This window comes from Podarcis cretensis (assembly GCF_951804945.1).
Source record: "Podarcis cretensis genome assembly, chromosome: 2".
Taxonomy (NCBI): Eukaryota; Metazoa; Chordata; class Lepidosauria; order Squamata; family Lacertidae; genus Podarcis; species Podarcis cretensis.
Window position 1 is genome coordinate 95,091,787 of NC_137171.1, and position 25,645 is coordinate 95,117,431.

Genomic DNA, 25,645 nt, shown 5'->3' on the forward strand with positions numbered 1-25,645 from the left:
CTGCAGGACCATCCTGCAGCCAATTGGAAGCTGCGGCGGACTTTCGGCTTCCAAAAATCATTCGAAAACCAGAATACTCACTTCTGGGTTTCAACCGTTCAGGAGCCGATTTGTTCAGGAGCCAAGGCATTTGAGATCCAAGGTACGACTGTATATATTTTAGGACCCATCTTATTTTTATGATTGTAACTTGTTTTAAACTGTTTTCTATGTTATTTTAAAGCCGTGGAACATTTGGGTAAAGGGCAGGAAATAAAGAAATACAATATTCTAAGTGCTTCGTCGCTCAACATTAACAATCAGTTCATTTCCTCATTTGCAGAATGGAAAGTCAAGTCCTGAAGAAAGTGCCTCATTTCCCTATAAGCCACCATTATCAACATGGTTTCTGAGAGACACCTGCCGTGGCTAAACCGCAAAGAATATGTCAGGGCACTCAGGCATCCCAGGTTCGTTGCAGCGCTTCTGATCCTTGGTATGGATCCAAGCTTCCTCAAGCATGCTTGCCAGCACTGCACTTTATTCCTGGACAAAAGGATGGGAAATTATTGTGGAACTTCATCGGCTTTCCTGAGGAGCAATTAGCAACAGGCTTCAATGCAGCTCCCGCAGCGAGGAATGTTTTTGCTTACTCTGCAAGCTAGCCCATTGAAATCTCACCCTGAGATGCCAAACAAAAGCTCCTTTATTAACAGCTCCAGCCCTGTTTACAACAGGAGGGAAAGCTTTTTACAATGTGGACAATTTACAAGTGTGAAAGGGCTGTCTGACTCTGGGGTATTGCTTCCCTATGCAGCCCATTAATCTTGTATGTGAATTAAAGCGCTTGTCAATATCTCTTGAAATTAACAAGCTAAAATCACAGTTGGTGACAGACAAGTGACTTTCACGTGGCAATGGAAGTGAACTGAGTTAAATAGGAACCATCATCCCTTCCTCTGATTAGTGACGGAGCCTGAGACAGAATGATTTGCATGTATTAGAAGGAACCTCATTTCACATCCCAGACAAATTGGTTATTTTAAATAATATTTGGTCTGCTGTTCTTACCCTCCATGAATAGTTATGAGTGGTATTTTTGTTTCATGCCTGCACTCTTCCCCACTTCCATCCATTCCTCAACATCATTTCCCTTCTGTTTCATATCATATAAAAAAAAAATGTCTGAATTGAGGACTGAAGGCTAGGTTGTTGGTTGTTTTTTTAAGCCATCTATTAAACAGACAAAACGTATGTCTGCTTAAAAGTAAGTCCCACTGATTTCAATTGAACTTACTCTAGAGTAAGTTAGTACAGAATTGGAGCCCACAAACTTTTGCCCTGCCTTTCATCCAGATCAGCCTATATTGAGTCTTGCAGTCATTTAAACAGTAAAACATGAACAGGAGTACATCCATTAAAACTGATGAACATGATCATGAATCATTCATTTCAATGGGTCTGCTCTGAGTAGGGTTAGTATTGGTCACAACCCCCAAAGAAATATCCCAGTATAAAAACAGAGAGCTGAACAACAGAGCCAGCAGAAAATATAAGTGGAAGGAGGGAAAAAACTTAACTGGGGAGGGTGTTCCACCACCAACCTAGTATACAAATGTCTTGTGACTACAGAGTCTCCGATGCCCTTCTGTTCTTTGATTTCCATGAAGGAGGAAATTTGAAAGTACAATATACTCTTGACATTAAAATAAATGCACAACTGACCCATTTATGAACATTATGTACCCATCAAAGTACAGATTTGGCTCTGTATCGAGAAGCATGTTTACTGTACATTAACTTCAGCTATCAAGTCACTGCATGGTTGTGAAAGACCGTTACCACAAGCAAGTGATCAAGGGATGCAGTGCTCATCCCAGGAGGCAAGCTTATGAAAGGTGCCAAAAATGAACACCACTTGTGACCCACCAATCTGGTCTGCCAGTACTTAGCAATCTTCCTGGTTTTGTCACCCCAGGCTACTGTGGGCAACTATAAATGGCTGACGGCCTTATTTTTGCTTGAAGGCTTGCAACCTTTGTCATCTTGAGCTATCTTTAATTGGCAACAACCGCAACAGTGTAATTACATATAGCCTGGCTATTTAGGACAGTGGAAAAAGAAGTTGCGATGCCCCTGTTAATATTCAGCTCGATGAGGATATTTCCCTTACACCTATTTATTTACATTGACTTGCTTTTACATAAAAGTGGTGCAATAATGAAAACATTCCCTAGCATTCTAATGAATTTTTGTGCATTTAAAAACACCATTTAAATTTGAGTTATGTAAGCTTCATTCATAATAATAGGCCTACATTATGCACAACAAATTAATATTCATGAAGATTGTGCCTCTCAACTGCATTTCAGACTAAGGGGGGGGGGGGGGGAATCTACTTTAGAGTTCAAATATTCCCAGACCCTTTCTATATTCTTGGCATTGTTGACGTCAAGAATGCATGGCTACTATTTCTGACAGTTTGAATACAGAATCTAAATGGTGCCTTTTTGTTTCCACTATGACATTTATATTTAATACCATTTTCCTATATTACCAAGGAGGTAATACTGAAAATAGCAGGCCCCTAGATACAAGATGCCTGTGGACAACGCCACTGTCGTAGTCAGGGAAAGAAGCTAACAAGAAACAAAAAACGCCTGCGAGTAAAACCTGCAACATTGCTTTATCTAACACCTTTGCTATAAAAAATAGTTATTGTGCTTTAGGTGTGCATAGCAATTCAGTACTCTACACATTAATATGAGTTTTGGATTACTCACACAACTATGTACCTATGTATCCATATACTTTAATCTGCAACTGTACCAAATTAGTGCCTCTATCTTCCTTAAAACCCCCTTTTTCTCCTTCTCCTTCAGACTGCATGATGCAAGTCCTGATACGTTCTGCCTTGGACAATCTCAATGCCAACATATCTAGTGCTGAGCCATTTAGGAGAGCTGCTGCCAATCATAGAATTGTAGAGTTGGAAGGGACCATGAGAGTCATCTAATCTGACTCCCTTTCACCACAGGAATCTTTTGCCCAAGGTGGGGTTCAAACCCATGACCCTGAGATTAAGAGTCTCAGGTTCTACCAACTGAGCCATCCCAGTAGACAATACTGCCTGAGATATCAGTGCTCAAAGTGTAAGGCAGCTTCCCATGCTCTTGTCTCCATGTTCCAAAGAGGTCACCGGAGGCCTCTTTGTTTTGGTGCTCATTCTTCATGTTGTTTGTTTTCTGTGCAGGAATCCTAGTTTATTTCAATCCAGATTGCTACTGACCTGAAGCTTGGTTTCTAGATGTTTCAGCAATAAAGGCCATTTCACACAGTTTTGCTGTATCAAAGTGATGTCCATGTAGGAAACCATCTTGTGTGAAGAATTCTTGATGACAATATAACTCTGGTAGCCAGCTGACAGTAAGACACCCTGCTATTATATGTGGACAATTTTCTTCTTGCATATCTTATGTATTCTAATTGTGTTGTTATGAGTTTGGTGGGGTAGGCTGTATACTTCTGCCCACTCGCTAACCCCTGGATCCAGAATGTGTTAAGCCAGGCTAGGTCCTTGTGTTGAGGTGATCACCTGGGTGATGGGCCATTAAGACAGCAAGGAAAGTGGGCTCTGTGCAAGACAGTAAATGGGTGAGGCCTCTCCCACAACTCAGAGATGGTTAGAAGGACAAAGCATGAGTTTAGAGTTGAGTTTTGCCATGGTGTGACGGAGAAGCAAAGCTGCAAGCTGGAAAGCCAGAGAGAAATAGCAGTGGTTGATTTCAATTTGAAACCAAGGCTGCGGCTATGGGAGAAACAAGACACTTTTGGGATGTTAATGCTGTGAACCCCTCCATTGCAGGCTCAGGTTGTATATGTGTGAAAATAAAGCAAATATCATAAAGACACCACAGCTTCGGCTGTGCCTGATTCCCAAAGGAAACACAGATCCTGGGTAAGGATTTAGGTGGCATGCAACAGTATTTTCAAGCTCTTCCTATGCAGTCTACATTCCCTTATCTATTTCATCCATTTTAGTGTGTGTGTAGGTGTCACAGCATTTCTAAAATACAGTGGTACCTCGGGTTACAGACGCCTAAGGTTACAGACGCTTCAGGTTACAGACTCCGCTAACCCAGAAATAGTATCTTGGGTTAAGAACTTTGCTTCAGGATGAGAACAGAAATTGTGTGGCGGCGGCATCGCCAATTCAGGTTAAGAACAGTTTCAGGTTAAGAACGGACCTCCAGAATGAATTAAGTTCTTAACCCGAGGTACCACTGTACAACACTTGAAAACAAACTCAATTAAAAGGCTTATGACCCAGGTTTGTTTGTTTTTTCAGCCAGAACTTGCCGGAACTCAGTTCCAGCACCTCTCCATTGCCATTATAAAAGAACAAGGGAGTCATTCATGGTGAGTTCCAGCATCTCTTTTTCTAGAAGAACAGCGCTGCTTATGACCGAATTTAGCTGAAATCAGAAATGGAGGTCTTATGCACTACTGGGATAACACTGAAAAAATCTTCCCTCTGCGAAGTTTAGAAAAGCTTGCCATATGCTCTGCTGCGCTGTCATCATATTGCACATTTATTTCTGCAGTCTCAAACTTGCTTACTGTGTAACAAGTAAGCTTTACACAGAGCTATTCTTGAAGAGTGTTCAGAAGCTTGAAGTGATATTAGAACACAGCAGCTTTCACTGAAGGAGGCATACTGCCAATACCACATAGTGGCATGGCATCTGCTTTAGTGGTAGGGCATCTGCATTGAATGCAGAAGGTCTGAGGCTCAGTTCCTGGCATCTCCAGGTAGGGTTGAAAATGTCCCCTGACTGAAAGATGCTAAACACTGCAAGTCATTGTAATCAATACTGAGATACATGGATGAGTTGTCTGATTCAGCATAAGGCAGCTTCCCACATAACACCACTTCTAAAGGACTGTGAAAGGATCTGAAGCTGGTCTGCCAATGGGCCTGGTGCCTGAAGTCAGTTCCCCGTAGAGCACGTCCTAAGACAGAAGTGCAAACATCCTGGGAATGTGGGCTTGGGAGAGCACATCTTTGTTTGAGATTCTGTCCTGCCATGTGATACCCAAAATCTTCCTGATGCAGCACATGTGGAAGGTGTTGAGGCATCGTTCCTGCGGGTTGTAAGTTGCCCACAACTCACTTCCATAAAGCAGCATGCTCAACACACAATCCTTGTAGACCTTCATCTTGGTATTGAATGTTAGCATCACATTCTCCCATACCCTTTTGGAGAGATGAGCCATTGCCTTAGCTGCCTTGCCAATATGCTTGTCAAGTTCAGCAGGGATGGAAAGATTGCTGGTTATGGTGGAACTCAGGCCAACAAAATCGTCTACCACCTCAAGCATGTGGTGAGCATTGCTAATGTGTGGAATGCAGGTGATATTCTGACCCAAAATGTTGGTCATTGTCAGGCTGATGGTAACCATTAATATAAAGGTAAAAGGACCCCTGACCATTAGGTCCAGTTGTGACCGACTCTGGGGTTGCAGCGCTCATCTCGCTTTATTGGCCGAGGGAGCCGGCGTACAGCTTCCGGGTCATGGGCCACCATGACTAAGCCGCTTCTGGCGAACCAGAGCAGCACATGGAAACACCTTTTACCCTCCCGCCGGAGCGGTACCTATTTATCTACTTGCACTTTTGACGTGCTTTTGAACTGCTAGGCTGGCAGGAGCAGGGACCGAGCAATGGGAACTCACCCTGTCGTGGGGATTTGAACCGCCGACCTTCTGATTGGCAAGTCCTAGGCTCTTTGGTTTAACCCACAGCGCCACCCGAGTCCCTTCGACCATTAATATAGTACATGCTAAATATAATATAGTACAGTGGTACCTTGGCTGTCAAACTTAATCCGTTCCGGGAGTCCGTTTGACTCCTGAAACCATTCGAAAACCAAGACGCGGCTTCCGATTGGCTGCAGGAGCTTCCTGCACTCAATCAGAAGCCGCATCGGACGTTCAGCTTCCAAAAAATGTTCACAAACAGGAACACTCACTTCTGGGTTTGTGGTGTTCAGAGGCCAATTTGTTCGGGAGCCAAGCTGTCTGAGTACCAAGGTATGTGGTAAATGGCGTTTCCGTGTGCTCTGGTTTCTGTCACGGTGTTCCATTGGGCCAGAGCTGGTTTAGTCATGCTGGCCACATGACCCAGAAAACTGTCAGGCCAAGGGAGCTGTGGACAAATGCCAGCTCCCTTGGCCTGAAAAGCAAGATGAGCATTGCACCCCATAGTTGCCTTTGACTGGACTTAACCATCCAGGGATTCTTTACCTTTACCTTATATGCTAATATTATTATCACTACTGTCATTATAATTATTTAACTATTTTAAAATATCATTTAAAAATAGCTCTCTGGTGGTTCTATTTTATGACCACAATACAGAAAAAATAAAAATTAATATTAAATAACAAATCCCACAAACATGATGATGAATGTACAAGCTGAAGTTCAGGCAGACATAACAATTTTTAATTACACTACTAAAAGACACAATTGGGAAATGTGACATCAGAAATGTTGTTCTGTCTTCAAAAACACAAGCGTCTTAGATATACAGACCCAAAGATGGTGCAGTTTACATCTAGTTGCAGAATGTCTACAGTTGTCATCTATAAATTCTCTTGATCTTGTGACCATAAAGATTATTAAGAAAGCTTAGACTCTGCCACAGAGAATATCATTTAATCCAGCACAAGGGATCAATGTGCCCATATATTTATATGGCATTTGAACATTATTGCACTGCAGGGGACAGTTACTGTGATCCTGGCTTCTGCTAACCAACAGTTTAGGAACTAGTACTTGAAATTAGCTCCAAGCTATACTTTTACCAGGCTTCTTATGATTCAAAAAACATTAGTAAGTCCTTCCTTCTGTGCCTTTTATCTAAACTAATATCAGTTCTTTCTAGTCCATTGGCTTAAAGCCTACAGTACATGAGGGATTCATGGATGATCGCCTTGGATTTCCTTAACCGAGGGGACAGATAATTGAATGTTGTCTGATATGAACAGTAAATTTGCACAATGAGTCCAAGGCTTCTTTCCTCATCAGAGACAGACAGACAAAGAGCTGCATAAATTTTTGTTTTTCCTTTGCTTATAATTGATCATCTCTATTTATGTGCCACTTCTCTCCTCCCCATACTAGCTCAAGATGGAACTTGGATCCACAAAAGTGAATAAACCTTTTGCTCATGGAATATATGTTGTTGTTGTTTAGTCGTTTAGTCGTGTCCGACTCTTCGTGACCCCATGGACCAGAGAACGCCAGGCACTCCTGTCCTCCACTGCCCCCCGCAGCTTGGTCAGACACATGCTGGTAACCTCAAAAACACTATCCAACCATCTCGTCCTCTGTCGCCCCCTTCTCCTTGTGCCCTCCATCTTTCCCAACATCAGGGTCTTCTCCAGGGAGTCTTCTCTTCTCATGAGGTGGCCAAAGTACTGGAGCCTCAGCTTCACAATCTGTCCTTCCAGTGAGCACTCAGGAATATATGGGTTATAACCAAATAAGCCATATTCAGAGTATGTATAATTACCCCTATCACCATGGCTCTGTAAGAGCCCTTAAAGCAATACGGCAGTACCAAAAATGAATGAGCAGAGTGGTTAAAATGGCTCCCTCTTTGTTTTCTTTCTGACAGCAGGCTAAGAACTTCCTGTTCAGAGATGCTTTGGAAACAAAGGCGCAGATGATGCTGTCAGGACAAATTGTATTTTAATTGCTGGTTTCAACTATGTTGTGATGTTGTTGTTTTAATTATTGCTTATAACTAGTTTATTTTTATTCTTCTGTATTCTATAATTGGCGCTTTTAAATGTTGGAAGTTGCCTTGAATTCTGACTTGGGAGAAAGGCAGGATATAAATATATTAAATAAGTAAAATTACAAATAAATGAACTGAAAGCAAACCAGTGCAGGTAAACAGCAACAGAAGTACCAGGTTTTGGTTTTGGTTTAAGTTTTAAGATGGGGCAATATTGATTACTTTTAAAAGATTTTAGAAAGCCACAAAAAAGTGGCTTAGGCAATCCAGTAGTATGGGCAGGGTATAATAATAATAATAATAATAATAATAATAATAATAATAATAATATTTTAAAAGTATTAAATATGCCAGCTAAATGTCTCCAAGATCACAGATCCACAACTGGGGTACTGCTAAAGAAAAGAGCCTCTGTCTTAAATTCAGTTCTTCACATTTTGCAGAAAATTGTGTTTGTCTAGTGTTTTTTTTTAAAAAAAATATGAAAATTCATCAGCATGCAAATTTCTCCTAATAAACACATTTTTATATGCAGTTTTGACTCATGTACATATTTCTGCAAGAGTTTCCCCTGATACAATGCATTGTGGACTCCCATTTGGACTAAGTCATTCAGTCTCATATTGCATACGTCAAAACAAACCCAAGGATTTCTCAAAATGCATTGATCAAATGCATATAAATCTCTTTCATAATAAGAAACCTTTCAGCTTCTTGCCAGCTTGAGGTTTTTCCTTTTTCTCATGGCGCATGTTTAAAAAGAAGCCTGCTTCCTAACCCAGGATGACTGAAACCACCACCAACAACAACAACCACATATAAATACACTCACTCTCGAGTAAGCGCCTGAATACAAATTTATCACCACTTGAATACTTTGAAGTGAGCTACACATTATAGTCTCCACAGGAATTGACATCCCCCTGACCAGCTTTCCACAAACGAGCCATAATGCTGAGCAACACGAGTCATAGTGTGAATTATGACAGTACGTTTCCCTACAAGGGATAACACAGAGCTGGGGGTAGAGAAGTTCATTCTGTGCTGGTTCCACAGAGAGCATTAAAGCAGACTGTTCGCCGAGCACTTCATGTCCTGATGGTTCCAGTCCTACTTTGATAGCCATTTCCATTAGTCAGTTTGCTTTTACCTTTGAACAGTCAGAAGAAAAATGGCTTAAGACCATGGCAGAAACAGACAGGAATGACCACCTTTGCACACATGCACGAGTCTGTGAACCATCACCGTTTCTACAGCCTCCTTTCTATGACCTCTGTGACAGGCAATTTGTAATAGGAACAGAAAAGGATTAATAATTAATACCAGCACTGATGTCTGAAACAGCTCCATGAGGCTGCCTTTCGAAGTATATTTTATTAATGAGCATTAAAAACAATTGCTCTCTTAATGCGGCAGCCAGCCCAGATGGAGGACGACGAAAGGAGGATGGCAGGGAGGTGGCGGCGGGGTGGGGGTGGGGGACGTGCAACTTTCTCCAAGCTGCTTTTTGAAGAAGAGCTGCTCTCACAAGAGATGCAAGAATAAAAAGGCAAAGGCTGTGATCTAGAGCTGTACGCGGCGGAGAACCTAACGGATCGGTCGGATGTGTTGTTTTCTCATAAGCGACTGAGTTCAGTGGGGCTTTCACCCTTCTGAATGTGTTTAGAATTGCAGTCTCAAGCTTCAACAGTGGGGGGAGTGCCCAATTTGATAGATGAGGCTCTGTGGCTGGATTGCTGCTGATGGCTTGGATCGGACGTTTGCCCCCCCCCCCAACACAATAGCCTTCTATTCAAGGAAGAGCTCCACACACTGACATGTCCTCTAAGTAGAACAGGTTCGTCCATGAGCAAAGCTCTCCTTTCGTGAACAGTGCCTTGTTGTGTTCATGGAACGGAAACTCAGGACCCAGTGTCTGCAGTAGCACTATTTGACTTCTCTGGCTTATACTTATGCCTAGATATACTTATACTTCTCTGGTGTAGGGAAGAATGTGGCTGCATAAATTTCTTCTATCTTTTCCATCTCTCTCTGTGTTTGTGTGCGTGCGTGAGTGTGGTCTACTGGATTTTATTATTGCTTTCACTATGCGTGGGCACACATACACCTGTGCTTAAAGGACAGCTACATATTTTAGGTGCAGGCAACAATGGCACGCCAATTACAAAGCAAATGTGTGGAGGTGTATATTCCTGTTAATGCAACTAAATGTCAGTAAGGTAATTACCATGTGTGACATTTCTGTGACTCTGCTGGACATCATTATACTTTTGTGATTACTTCATTTTCCAACCTAGAGCGGGGTGAGGAGCAGGTATCTTACAAATAGCAATCGGACCATGAAAAAAGGCATCCCAGGGGGTGGGGGTGGGGTGAGGGAATAGCAACAGCTCTATTAAGCAAAACTTAATTGTGTTCATCTTTCTTGACCTTTCCCTCGATTGTAGATAATTGTTGTGTGTTGCAAGGACCAGTATATCTGTCTCATTATTGGTGTTTACTGGGGAAAGATATTGTAATTCAGCATGAAAAGGGAAAGATGAGCAAGTTCAATCATTTCATAGCAAATTTCATTGATGTTTTAATTGCCTAATACATTGTTTGCAAAAATAAAATTGATGAGGAAATAAAATATCCATGCAACTTACATGCAAACTGGAGTTTTGCTTTCCTGCTCAGAATTGTTCCAAACGAATTTGTGACCAAACACTGGTATGTTCCAATATCCTGTTTTTTATGTGGGTTATTGATTGCCAAGCTACCTCCAAGCAGCCTGTAGTGATAACTCATGGTGAGATCAATATCTGTGCCATTTTGCTTCCACCTTTGAGGGAAAAAAATCAAATTATACTTATAATTTACGGAGGCTATTCAGGTTTCCTTTTTAAATAGTGTGCTGTAGCTTACCTGCAACAATAAAACCATGGTTAAAATATTAGAATATCATACCATATTTCACAGCAGACTGGTTTTTATATCCATCTTGTAAATTCCCCTGTAAATTTTACTGTTTGAAAAATCCTCTCTATTTAATGGTGTATCCTAGGCAAGCATCCAAATGTCTACAAAAAATAATTATAACTTATTCATACATACGAAGTTATACATTCAAATGCAATAGGAGGATGACACAACTACATCCTTTTCTTACTATAAAAGGTACCTAGAAATATTTTACAGTCTTTGCCAGTGATGTAATAAATTTGCTTATAGCAATGATTTCAGAGATATAAATCAGAACAAATTATACTTCAAAGGGCAAGAAGAAAGCAGAAAAGGAATGTTTTTATACCACTAGTTTGAGATTGATAATGTAATAATGATAACACTGTTATTTTAAAACATGATTTGTCTCTGTTAGCCCGTTAGAGAGAAAATGAATTGTGTCTGCAACATATCACAGCTATTTACAAATGCCAAAATAAATTGTGTTTCATAGATAATCATATTTTCCACAAGAACAAAAATGTCCTGTGGATTAACCATTTGTTGTAGCAAAACAGAATTCTCATCACTTATGTAAAATCACATTCCTGGCACTGCCATCATTCACAGACACAATGCTCCAAACAACTATGCATGGCCAGTGTAGCTTCTGACCTGGGTATTATTATTTCTGATCATCCTGGTGTCTTCCAACACTATACCAGAGACCACCTCAATTAGCTCGGTCAGCAAGAGAGTGCTCTGTTGAGCCACAGAGTGGTTGATAGAACAACTGTTTAAGGAAACTGATTAAGGAATCTGGTCCAACATCAAGTGCAGACATGCTAAACCTAGCCCAATATCAAAAGCTTTTCTGGTAGCAGAAATAGTGCTTCTATGGACAATATCAACACCCCACCACACTTGACTCCCCATTCTAATCGGGTGCTGCACAGAGTACTCAGATGGGCACAGCTGATGGACACCCAGATTACTCATCTAAGTCTTGGTAAGACACAACAGGTCAGCCCCTTCATCCACAACCAAGACATGGATGAGAATGATCTCATTATGGACTGACCTGGCATTCAATAACACCAAACCAAAGGGATCAACATGTAAGATACCAGAAACTTCTGGAAGAGTAGGAGGGCTGAAATGGGGATATGGATCAAATATCTAGGTCTTTGTTGTCCATAAACATCACTCATGAAGGAAATGGTCTGAGCTGGTCAACAGCGAGTACAAAATTGCTGGGATATATGACCTCATAAAAACCACCACTCTCTAATCTACTGTGAAACTGGAACCCCCACTGATTTATGAATGTTGGAGCATCAAGCAGTCATAAGGTATCTACCGCACATCAGTACAGTAGTACCTCGGGTTAGAAACACTTCAGGTTACAAACACTTCAGGTTACAGATGCCGCTAACCTGGAAGTAGTACCTTGGGTTAAGAAATTTACCTCAAGATGAGAACAGAAATTGCTCAGCGGCAGCAGTGGGAGGCCCCCATTAGCTAAAGTGGTACCTCCGGTTAAGAACGGTTTCAGGTTAAGAACGGACCTCCAGAATGAATTAAGTTCGTAACCAGAGGTACCACTGTATTGTAATAGTTGGCTGCAGTTGCTGATCATTTTGACTCCTCTCCCCATTTATTTCAATATATGTGCAATTAACATGCCCTGGACCCAAAACTTCTCAGTTTTCTAGCTCTGGATGTACTGGTGTTTAATTTGCCAGCTCACTTTAATTTCAGAATCAATCACTGAAATAACTGCTGTCATCATTACATGGGCTCCCAATTAAGGTCTATAATTGTTTCTCAACACAGATGCAAAGTTGTTGGCTTATTCGCAGCAAATGAATTTTTCACAGTGTCCCCCATAATCATTCTAATCACACAGTATGATTATTATTAAACTGTGCATATAGATCAGGGAAGGAGCTCCTGGTTAGGGCCTTTTCTTAATTAATATGTTTCAATCAATGAAGGAAAGCTATTAATGGATGCCTATGATTGCCAGGTGAGGTTTAATCATATCATGCATACTCTGGTGAATTACTTAAGATTAAAAACAAAACAAGAAATGGAAACGATTTCAGTTAATTCTTAGCTCAAGAGTAATTCAGTATAGTTTAATTATTTTAGACATGATTTTTAAATGCTAATGTATAGCGTTCTTACTTTTATTTGTACAAACTGTGCTTTAGAAAGAATATAAACCAGACATGAGGCAACTGGATACTTTGAAAAATTAGAGGGACATTGGCCTAAATCTAGCAGAAAGTCCAGTTTGCGCAGGTTTATAATACAATTTAAAATTAGACAATGAACAATGTTCAGTTTTATTGGAAATAAATGTTTAAAACTGACATTTGATGGACACGTGAGAAGTTTTAGAATTTTTCAGAACCGATCATTGAGAAATGGTTGAATACTACATACATATGAAATTCTTCTAGGATAACTTTAAAATATGTGGCATCAGAACAATGAAATTTATTCTGGGGTTCTATTAACTGCTACCAAAAGCAAAGCAAAAAAATTGAAAATGATTTCAGAGCATCTATATGGAGTGTTCCAATAGTTCCAATACAACAAGAATGGTTTAATGCAGTTTGATATCTTGCCACGATGAGCAAATTAACAGAAATGGTACACTTAAGGAAAGATAAACAAAGAACAATTTGAGAACCTTATCATCTCCCTTTATTAAATATATGAAACAAGAACATCAACTAGTATAATTAAAAACCTTTTCATTACTATTATGACGAATAATTTATGGTATAGAAACAATATTTTATATATATATATATATATATATATATATATATTAGAAGAGATATTTACATTTTAATACATTGCATTAAAGTCATGCATTTAAGGCTTGATGATTTAGAAATAAATTATACATTTGATGAATATTAGAGTGGAATAGGAAATATGCCATTTTTGGTTTTTGGTCTTTATAATTAAACCTTTTTAAAAGCTATTATTATCATGGATATATTCTCTTTTAATAAACTGTTCTGACTCATTTTGAATCTATTGGTGTTCCTCATTTCTGTTATAGAATCCTAAAGTCCCACAAATTTCAGTTTCAAATCCATAGACATGGTTGGTTTAGGCTATGTTTAAAAGATATGCTAGGAGGAGTGTTTACTTTCCCCAGAAATTATTATTTATTACAAGTGGGCCCCAACAACAACATGGAATGGTGACCCCCTGGTGTGTTAGGTGTTCCTCCCCCCTACCTGAGCTTCTGACTATTGGGCTTGATAAAACACAAGTTAATAGCAAAGATAGGAGTTCCTCCTCTAATTTGGGTCTTACTTCATGAGCCAATTTTGTTTTTTACTTTTTGAACTTTTAAAGGTGTCACCAGAAAGCATGAAATTCATGCAACCGACTGCCTGATATTGCAGGGCAGCTGTAAGTCGCTCGCTCTCAGCACAATTATTCAAACTGCAATAGGTATGTAAGAGTGAACTCCACTGCCGGGTTGTTGTATATTGCTCTGTTGTAGTTTTTCAGCTTCTGTTGAAATTCCAGTGCTGCTTGGCAACACTGCAGGGTTGTCATAAACCACTCAGAGCCTGACCTGCAGCATTCAGTGTGAACCATAAAGCAGGGTTCTCACTCAGGACCACAGGCAATTCCAATGCATAATGTGAACAACTTCACTGTTGTGAAATTTGTGCCAATATGTTTGGTGGTGGGTTTTGTGTGTGTGTACGCGGGTGGCGCTGTGGGTTAAACCACAGAGTCTAGGACTTGCCTATCAGAAGGTCAGCGGTTCAAATCCCCGCGACGGCTTGTTTGTTTATTGTGGATAGGTGTAGCGTACTCAGCTACATTGAAGTTTTGGATTTTTCTACTGATTTCTATATCTATACAAGTCCTCACGTTTCTATTCCAGGAGAAATTTAAAATAACTTCTCAGTGCAAACCTGGAAACGACCTATTGAGACAATGAGATGGCTATTTCTGTACCCTTTTTATCTCCCTCTGTCTCATATCTGCATTGCACGCTGAAGGTGCAAAGTTCAGTCCCCAACATCTTATATTGGGACTGGTGAGGTTGCACTAACGGAGGAAATTCCTTGCATTAGGGGTTTTTTTGTTTTTTTTTTTTGAGGATGCCAGTTCCTCTCCCTTGTGCATGGCTATTGCCAGTTTAGCTACAAAATGGCGGACTTTCCCCTGAAGTTTAAATATGGAATATAAAATGTATATACCACCAATACTCTGCATGGTGCTCTACATAGTACAATAAGACACATCCTTGCCCAGAGAAGCTTGCAATCTAAAATTCAAAAAAGGTGAAAACATAGCAGAGGATGCGTACCAGTAACAAGATCCTAAGATCTTTCCAGGCAACTGCCTCACTGCAGCATTTCATAGCACAAAATTGAAATAGCTTTAAAATCACTCTGATGAGAGATGCTCAGCTTGTTAAACTGAATGGATGGTTGGTATTGAAGAATAAATTGTAGTTTATGCAGTTTTCTCACAAAAAAATATTATTTTTAGTGATGGATGAGATGAATTGCCTTCCGCTAGATTCAGAATTGGACTTGGGGGAAAGGTGTTTTCTCAAAAACTGGAAATATACAGATTCTCTTTAACCAAATATCAAATTTTGAAATCCTGCCCCATTTCTGATAATGTTACCAGGTGCACCCATCTATCGCTTCCTATATGTTTCCCAAATTCCCAGTGAACCCTTAAATCAGAATTGGGGGACCTGTGACCCTCCAGATTGTTGTTGGATTCCCACTCATATCAACCCTTAGCCAACTTTGGCACTGGTCAGGGATGATGAAAGATGTAGTCCAGCAAATTCTGGAGGGCCATAGGTCCTCCTTCTCTGCCCTAAACTCTTTCCTAATACCTTTTCCTTACACAGTTACCTGAGGGCGGCAGATCAACAGTGGCCAAGGGCAGTAAAAAAAAGTCTCTCTTGATACCTTCATGCAAGGCTACTTTAATTCATTTACACCTAGAAAGCTGCAAACGGGAATGTGCCCATCACACTACTAGATAATAATAATGGTTACAAAATAAATTTACAGGGTTCCTGGATCTGCACCATGCAACCTTGCCATCATGATTACTGCCCCACTCCACCATCAGATGAGTTGGGGGCTGAGGCATAGCTGTCAACCTTCCTTTTTTTGAGGGAAATTTCCTTATTTCAGCACCATTTCCTGCTGCTTCCCGCTGCTATCCCAGATTGTTAGATATCCCGTAGACTGTCTCTGGGATAGGTGAGGCTGTTAATCCCTTATTTTCAAATCTGAAAGTTGACAGCTATGGGCTGAGGGAATGGGCTGGGAGGACAAGGAAGGAAGGCTGGCTGGCTGGCTTGAGGTGGTTGAGGATGTCAGAATATGAGTACAATGCAGCTGCAAACTAACAGCTCGGTGTTTACATCACATGGTGGAGCTGACCGTGAGACAGGATGTTTCAGGGAGTTCACAGGGCGATTCACAGGGATTTGTTCTTTGTGTAATTTGAGACCTTCCTGTTGCGCATGTGAAGGAAGTCTCTCGCAGTTGCTTGGAGGAGACTGAACTGAATGGACATGTTTTTGTACAGATGTACAGACAGAAATAAACCGTAGATGAAGCAGACTTTCTGACTTTCTCCTGCTGGTATGCAAGAAGGAGAGGGTGTGCATCTTCCACGCAGGGAGATGTCACCTATCAAGATCTTCCTGGACTGCGAGGATGCCAGCCAGAGTAGATCACCGGCAAACAAGCCCCGGGAGCCTGGAGAGGGGCCAGCCTCTCCCGAGGGGGCTAGTTTTCCAACAGAGGAGACTTAGGCTAAGCACACACTATATGTTTAAAGTATATGAATTCCCCAAAGATACCAGGGAATGATAGTTCATCCTGCACAGTGCCAAGCTCCCAGCATGCTTAACAGTTCCTAGGATTTTTGGTTGCGGGGGAGGGGAGGAGTCGTGTGATTTATATGTATGGCGTATACACGGCCATTTTGAATCCCAATATGAAACAGGTCCAGAAGAAGGGGAACTTTATTTATGTGTAGGTTACAAGGGTCAGTAAAACACAATTAAGCCCAAATCATTAAAACAATTTTAAAATGTGCTAAAATAAACCCCAATACAGCAGGAGAGTACTGCCAGAATGGGAGTCATACATTAAGTCAATATCCCTGAAAAGTCTGCTTGAGTAAGCATGCCAGTTGCACTTCAGGCTGAGTACCTCAACTATGTGATCCCTGCTTTTTGCCCTTTTGTTTTGTGGCACAGAAGAAATCCACCACAATAATAATTTCTCCAATTCGTGGGTGGTGTGGGCATGTGGATTCATACACCCAAATTGGAAGGAAATTTGTTGGTTTTGCATGCAGCAAAATTTGTGAACGGGGCAGGAATGGGAGTTCTTTGAAAATTTTCTTCCCTTCAAAATGCTCTTCAGCCAGCTAAGTTGACCTGTAATTGTCTTTGGTATGTAGTGAAACAGCAATCAATTAACTTAACATGATGTGGATTGCACCCATAAAGGCCAAGTTTGACTGAGAACATTTTTTTTTTTGCAGAGTTCTCATATGTAATAATATATACAGTACTTTATGCTTATAGTTTGTCTTCTGTTTTGTTTTCATTCTAGTCAGTCCTTTTATTCTGTAGTTTGTTGTACAATGCAAGATTTAATGATTCATTTTTACTTATTCTCTCTGTGCTCACTTCAGTGCCATATTTTTTTGTAGTAAGGTCGTTAAGCATTATGGGTTTTTGAAATGAAGTTGCAAAAAAATTATTACTGCAGTCAATAGGCCTTCCTTAAATGTATAGTATCACCACAGAAAACAAACTTTCATCCTCACTCTGCAAAAACATAGTGGGATGGAACTTCCCAATATAACACTTTCTGCGTATTCTGATGGATTCTACTGCATGCATGTAAACCTAGTAGGATTAGGAGGTTTTGGCTTTCCCCTCCAAAGTTTAAAATTACGGTGTCAGGGGTTGATGATGGTCAGACCCAATGGCTGCACTGCTCAACTCCTGTACCAGTTGGAAATGAGCACAGCTGAGTTGGAGGTGGAATCAGGTACTGATGAGTGAAGCTGTTGGATACCTAAGCTTCTTCAGCATATAGTGAGGCAGACAGGCTGAGAGAAAAAGTCAGCAGCAGCAGTGATTGTTCCAGAGGGAGGCTTCATCTTTCTCTTTGCCTCAATGTTATCAGCAATGGCAGAGGGCCTTCTCAGTAGTCATGCCTGCCCTGTGGAACTCCCTCCCATCAGAAGTCAAGGAAATAAACAACCAGCTGATCTTTAGAAGACATCTGAAGGCCCTGTATAGGAAGTTTTTAATGATTGATGGTTTAATTGGTTGGTATTATCGACTGGGGGAACTGATTCAGATAGGCAGGAATATAAAATATAAAATATAAAATAATATAAAATATAAAATATAAAATATAAAATATAAAATATAAAATATAAAATATAAAATATAAAATATAAAATATAAAATATAAAATATAAAATATAAAATATAAAATAATGGCAGCATGTGAGTCAGTAGGGAGGTATTGAATAGTTGGGCAAAGCTTGGAGTGAGGAAACCACATAGCTTTGATAAAGTGCTTTAAGGTGGTGGGGCAACTTAACTTAGTTAATATTCCCTGGCTTTTGGCAGGGGTCCTAATAGTTAGAAAAGTTCCAGGCTTCCTTGCTAAGGGAATAAGGCATTCACCAGCTTTCCTCTGGAGTAAAGACAGCAGATTTGGGACTCTGAAGGAACCCTGTAGGGCTGGTGCCACTGCTGCCCTGCTCCCCCAATCAATGCCCAGCCCAAACTAAGTGCCAGGCAGTATTCAGGCAGTGCTCTAGGAACACAGAGTTCTGAAGTTGAAAGGAACAGCCTTGTTGTCAGCAGCAAAGGCCAGCCTTTTCTGGTAATCTCCTACTGTGACACAGTGGGGCAGGCTCAGATCTACCTGGGTCTTCTGCAGTGGAGTGTTGGGAGTCAGAAAAAGCAGTGCCACATCCTTGAGCCCAGAAGGTGGGGCAGTGGTTCTGCAGGTTCATCTTGTGGCAGTTCATCTGGACCTGGGTCTGCGTTCTCTTCCACTTCAGACTCCTGGTCCCTGACACCTCCCACATTTCTTTTTGGAATTGTTTTCTAATTAGGTTGTGGGTTTGGGCCGGGGACTTGCCACTTGATTTTAAAAAAGATAGTCCAAACCTTTCCCTCCATTTTTTTCATGAAGGTGTACCCACCCCCCACTGCATTGCTGGAAGAAAAAAAACCCCTGAAGCCACATGCCATAAACCCTTATTTGACTCATAGCCAATTATACCTGTACTTAAGTTTTAAAGTAAGCTTTTGTTATTTTGTGGAACACCAAAATGGAATTTAAAATAACTTATGAAAATTTAGCTTGATGTTGTAAATGGGCCTTGTCATTATCACTTCACTACTGTTAAATGAACATATCAAATAATGCTTTTCTACAGAGAGAGAAACGAAGCTAAAGAGTAAGAGATGAGAGAGAAGGAATGGGGATGATGCATAGAGAGTTTTTGCATGCAGAATTTATGGCAGGAATTCCTTGTTCCCATCACAAACGCCTATTGTGATTAAAACGAAGCGGTTCAGCCTTCTTTCTTTTTGTCTGTCACCACATCAATGTTCATTTCTTACATTTTTGCTGCTGAGTCTTCATTTGAAAAATTGTAGAGCTGAGTGATATTCCATTAACCTCTTCTTAAAGCCATTCAAAATGGTAACAGTTGAAAAACAAAAACCTTACCTGTAGATTGGCAAAGGATGTCCTTTAGCTGTACAGTTCAAAATTACTTCTGGATCTTCAGAACTCACTGAATAAATGACATCAAATGGCTCTTGAATAAAAATAGGTCCATGCGAAGTTTCTTCATCTGTGAGATGAAACAACAATTGAAAATTAATATTCTTTTACCAGTTAAAGCCTGACTAATGTGGATTCTGTGTTACACCCTTGAGTTCCATTGGCCACTTTTTACCAAGGAAATACTTTCTGCAGAATGTTTCCCCTCATAGCTTTTGATGCACACATTGGGGTGGGACAAAAAGAAATGACTCTTCAACAGCATATAAGCAATTGCCTCATTTTATTATCACAACAGCCCTGTGAGATGTTAGGCTGAAAGATCAAGTACAAGTTGTTTTATGACAGTCATTGACCAATATCAAGATAACCCCTCCAAGCTTCTAAATTCAATGACTGCACTTTTCTGTTTGAAAGATAATAACTAGCTTCAAAACCATGGATTTGGTGAGGTGCACAGCTGAGAAGAAGAAGAGTTTGGATTTGATATCCCGCCTTTCACTCCCTGTAAGGAGTCTCAAAGTGGCTAACATTCTCCTTTCCCTTCCTCCCCCACAACAAACACTCTGTGAGGTGAGTGGGGCTGAGAGACTTCAGAGAAGTGTGACTAGCCCAAGGTCACCCAGCAGCTGCATGTGGAGGAGCGGAGACGCGAACCCGGTTCCCCAGATTATGAGACTACCGCTCTTAACCACTACACCACACTGGCTCTCTTATGAAAGCTTATGAATTCTCCCACACTCTGTTCCCTAGACCAGGGGTAGGAAAGCTTAAGCTGGTTTGAATGTGACCCTCCAAACCACTCTGTTTTGCCCTTAGAGGTTGTTCACATCTCACACAGCTCTACTGACCCTGCCTTGCACCCTCCTTGAGTTTTTGCCTGGCTGAAATGTCCTTGAGTTCTCATAATGCTTTTTCCTTCCTTGGATGAAACAGAGAGAGGGGTAAAACTTAGATTAATTGTTCCACCCACTTTTCCTCTGAACCTACCCAACACTGCTATGCGACCCCTGGAAAGTTGCCCAAAAGGGAATGTGGTCCTATGGATAAAAAAAAAATAAAATAAAGATCTCTACCCATGCTCTAGTGTCTTTCAATATGCTACCAAAAAGCATGAATAGGTTGGTATGCTTGGGGCAGAATGGGGATAGATTTACATCTCCTATATGGATATTATGAGAAATCTGTGCCCCCTGCCCCCAGCTGCCTTTAGCCCTAGCATGGTCAATGGTTGGCAAGATGGTCCAACATAATCTGAAGAGCCAGTGTGCCCAATCACTGCTGTATGGAAAGGTTCTCTTTACAGCTGAGCAGAAGTCTAGGCAGGCAGGCAAGCAAGCAAGCAAGCAGTGTAAGTCTGAACGCGATTCAAATATCCAACATTCATGTGCCCTTAATACCACATCACCTCCCTGCTTTCATAACCAAGGTTTTATAAATATATGGCACTCAATGCCCTTTATTTCAAAATCTTACATGGGGAAATTGCCTCCAGCCTATCCTAGATAGTCTGCCGGCAATTTCCTCTTCCCACACAGCAGCAAACATTTCATGTCTGATTGATAATAACACCTCATTTCTTGAAGATTTGTGGGGCTTATTTACATAATGAAGGTGAGGAAAGGCCCTTGTTTGTATCCCTGCTTCATACAGATGGCTCTTACCTCCACCTTGCCCGTATCTTGCTCGAGGAGAAAGATCCTTGAGCAAGTCCTGGAAAGCAAGGCAAGGGGCTTGCTCTGTCAAAATGAGATTGATAGAACCAGCCAATCAGGCAATTATGCCAGCGTAGATTGTCATGACCTTAAAATCCCATGTTAGCAAGCATCCAATTTTGTTTCCTGCATGCATATTTTGAATTCTGTAATCCACACTATAATTTAAAATGTTCAAAAACCAAGCAACCTGTTGTTGTTTTTCCCCTGGGTTTTTCACAAATCCTGTGTCAAATTTCATGGAATTTGTAACTTAACTCTCTCTATATTTACTTTAAAGTAGAACTTACTAATTACATAGGACTTACTCCTAAGAATGTATGCCCAAGACTACAGTCTGACCATAGGCACACAGCTGTAGATCTGAAAGGGGCTTTGGAAGCCATGGCGTTCCACCCTTGCTCAATGAATAATCCTCAGAGCAGGTTGCAGCATCCCTGAGATATACCAGTCCAGCCTCTCCTTAAATACCACTAGCGAAGGAAAGCCTACCACATACTGAGGCAGTCAGTTCCACTGCTGAAATACTTCTCCTAAAGCTTAGTCAAAATCTAATTCCTTGCAATTGTGTTTATTGTATGCGTATTCAGGAATGAATTCAATTGTGCTCACCTATTTACAAATTCTAAAGACCCAGAGTTCCTCATCTCTCAAAGATTTCTTTTCTACCCTACTAAGAACCACATTCTGCATCCCCAGTTTGCCCCATGGGAAGACTTGCAGCAGTAACTAGGACTTGCCACTTAATCTGTCCACCTTTGGCTTCTCCCAGTTTCTCATTTTTCCTTTCTTAAGTTCAGTTATCAACATTTCTGTATCACTTTGCAAAGTTTTTTTTTTTTTATAAAAAAAGAAGTGTGCATGAAAATGAATCAGCCTTTTTGTGTCATTTTCTCCTTATACACTTTTTGTATGCAAGTTTGCCTAAAATACACATTTTTGCAAAGCACATTTCGCCTAATATTTATATTTAATATATGACATTTCCCACTAATATATTCATTTTACACACACCTTGGCCCAGTATTTGATTTTTTGCACATATTACTTGGCTAGAGAACAGCACTGCAAAATCTGGAGGAGTGTGAATTTCAAAAGATACCCATGTTTCAGTTCACATATTATTTTGGAAATTGTAAATTAGGTAAATTCATCTTGATATGTGAACTGTTATTGCTCTGCAAAAATGGGGAAGGAAGAGAGAGAGAGTCCTCTGCTTTCACCACCACATTACAGAAAGCAGATGTTGAAACACCTGTTGCTCATAATTTTGAAACAGGTATGGGTTGAGGAAATTAATGGGTATGACCAAAGGAGTAATCCTAAGTATGGGAGGAGGGCTTTGCGTGGCAAGTTCCCTCCCCCATAAGAAATGAAGACACAGGACACGTTATTTAAGGTTAATGGGCGTAAATGGCCACAACTTTATTGATTACAGAATTGAAGGTATTGGCCTTAGGCATTGGCTCCTATCAACTACCCGGCATGGTGACCGGGAAGGGTTGAACACTAACCGTGGGTGTCCTGTTGAAGTACGCCAACTAGGACCCCACGGGTGTCACCGCTCGTGGGCATGCCGGTGGCCCTTACCTTACTAGGTCTCGGACAAGGCAATGCCCCCGGAGTCCTCTACCGGACTACCCTTTTCCTTGGGGGAAGGTGATGGCATTTCCTTCCCCCCGTCCATTTGCATAACAATTGACCCCTGCCAATGCCTAACCGCCAAATACCGTGAAAGTTGTGACGTTTGCTACGAGGTAGGCGAAAAAACCAAAAGGCTGGAAATTTGCCAACTTGGAAAAATTCCTACCAGGCCCCTTGCGGCGACCAACCGAAGTCCATAGCAAGGTCAAGCCTGCCTAACCTGAGGGTGGGTGGGATGGGAAAACCTCTCGGCTGCCGAGGAGTGAAGAGGGCGGACCCGAGGCGTGCCTGGCCTTAAATAGTATTAGGCCACGCCTCCCTGGCCCGCCGATTGGCAGGCAGGGGGGGCAGGCACGCCCGGGGATTCCCTGGATCTCGCGGGGGCTGAAATCCAGCCCCCACGCATGTGGGAGGGGCCAGCCCGCAACCCCCTCTCTTCCCCAAGGCTCAGAAATGGCTTAAGTTATGCCAATGTAAAGGACACCAGATCCATACTCCATGGAGGAGCAGGGCTACTTTGGGCTGAGTCTAAGTCTGAGTCTTAGACTTGGGCTGAGTCTAAATCTGAGTCTAAGTCTACTTTGGGCTGGGTCTAAGTATGGCAGAGGGCTTAAATGCTGGTTGAGCCCACAGATCTGCTCCATCCTAATGGCATTGCACCTTAGTACCCCACTGTACTTAACAAGCTCATTATTGGAGGCCTGAGTGCTCCATTTCCAAATACGGTGGCAATTCTTTTCTTTTTTTAACATTACTTGTATCAAATGAAGACTTATATCAGTGAAAGATTGTTCAACACACTTAAAAAAGCTAAAAATTACTTATGTTCTACTATATCTCTAGAGCATTTAATGAGTTCAGAAATTTTAGTGACTAAAAGTTCCGCATTGGAGGATGTAGATTATGAAAAGTTAATTTACCTTTTTATATATTTTTTTTGCAACGGAAGTGTCAAAGAAAATATGTGTGAATTTTATGAATGTTTTATGAAAATCTTTGAATTTTCATTCCTTTCGTTCCTTCAAAGAGAGTTTACTTTCAATTGGAGGTGTTTTCATTTTTACTTCTACATAAACATAAATCATTAATTAGAAATGAAAAAGTACATTTTAATAATACAATAGTTAAAAAATATAACCCATGTTAATAGCGAACTCATTCTTATGCATTTAGTTTGGTCATATTTTCAGAAAGTCACATTTATGTAGGTGAATGATTATGCCCCTCCTCAAGGGCCCTACAAGCCATAAAGTTGCCAATGTTGTCTTTTTTATACTACATTTCTTATCCTTGTTAAATTTAGCAATCATTTGGTGTACCTAAGCCCATGTGTATAAATCTTGCTACTACAGAACAGAATACTTCTGAAACTCATTTATCTAGTGGCCCTCTGTAGCAACTGATTATTTAACAATGTCCACAATCCATAGAGCTACTGCATTATCTTCTTAAAGAAGAAGCCAGTTAAGAACAAATACTTCATTAACTATTGAAGTATTGAACTGGGGAGAGGGAGCAGGGACCACAATAACTTACTATCTTAGACCTGGATCTGCCTTGCTGTGAGCTACCTCAACTACAGGTATGTGCCTTTTCAAGCAGGAAGTGGGTGACTGTCACTTTGTGTGAGACCAGCTCGATGGTCCAGCAATTACTTCAAATATATCCAAGGACAACAGAAGTTTTCTTAGGTGTCTTCAACAGGATTGCCTTTCCCAAACTGGGCAAGAGACATAATGCCCTGTGACAAACAACTTTGGATTCTCAGCCCCATAGTTTTAAAAGTGGCTTGTTGTGTAGTATAAGAAACTAACATTTAAGAAGCATAATGCTAATGGGTGTACACTGCTAGCGTTCTGGGATTGTGAGATATGATTAATATCCTTTATGGATGATGTGGTGGAAGCAATGTTGCCTATGGCCCTGTTTAGTTGTCTTCTTGTATGCAGTAAACATGACAGTCAGGAGCAACTTAACCAGCTGACACTGATGTGTCCCACTGGCCCCACCAAGTAACTGGAATGGTTGGCAGGGGCAAACTCAGAAGTGCCTCTTTCAGAGCAGGCATAGGCAAACTCCAGCTGTTTTGGGACTACAACTCCCACCATCCCTAGCTAACAGGACCAGTGGTCACGGATGATGGGAGTTGTAGTCCCAAAACATCTGGAGGGCCGAGTTTACCTATGCCTGTTTTAGAGCTTCCTTCCAATGCACAGGGGTCTGTGGGTCAAATGGGCATGGCAATGTTGGGCCAGGCTCTTAAGCATAGCAATGCTCCCCCTTCCATGCATTTGGTGGATTTATTTTTTATTTACTTCATATAATTTATGCCTCACTTCATGGTAAGAAACATCAAGGCAGTTTATAAAAAGATAACACTATAAAACCAGGGGAAATTACAATTCATTAAAACATACAAGAAGTTTAAATGTTAAAGCAGATTAAAATTCACATCATGTGTGAGGTGTAGCTCAATAGTAGAGTATCTGCTCTGTCGGCAAAAAGTCCCAGGTTTAACCCTGAGCATCTTTAGATAGGGCTGAGAACATCACCTGCCTGAAACCACAGAAAGACCCTGTCAGTCAGTGTAGACAATACTAAGCTAGATGGAACAGTGGTGGACTTTAGTGTCTCAAATTTCAGTGGGGCCCTGTGTGACATCATAATCTAGCACTCCACTCCTTCCTTTAGTGGCTGCACCTGTTCCAGCCACC

At 41.0% G+C, this 25,645-nt stretch overlaps 1 protein-coding gene across 8 annotated transcripts in view; it reads right to left on the bottom strand.

Annotated features, from left to right (window-relative positions):
* LOC307206171 (contactin-6-like) overlaps positions 1–25,645 on the bottom strand; it is a 195,692-nt gene that overhangs the window by 100,540 nt on the left and 69,507 nt on the right. For 7 of the 8 annotated variants that reach the window (XR_013834298.1, XM_079958976.1, XM_079958975.1 and 4 more), the window contains exons 3-4: positions 19,516–19,642; positions 10,435–10,610 (exon numbers count right to left, since the gene is read on the bottom strand). Coding sequence is in view for 6 of the 8 variants with exons in the window: in XM_079958976.1 (XP_079815102.1) it covers positions 10,435–10,610; positions 19,516–19,642 (303 nt within the window). In the remaining 2 variants the exon portion in view is untranslated. Of the gene's footprint in view, positions 1–10,434; positions 10,611–19,515; positions 19,643–25,645 lie in introns of those variants that run through there. The other variant, XM_079958980.1, reaches the window with a different exon arrangement.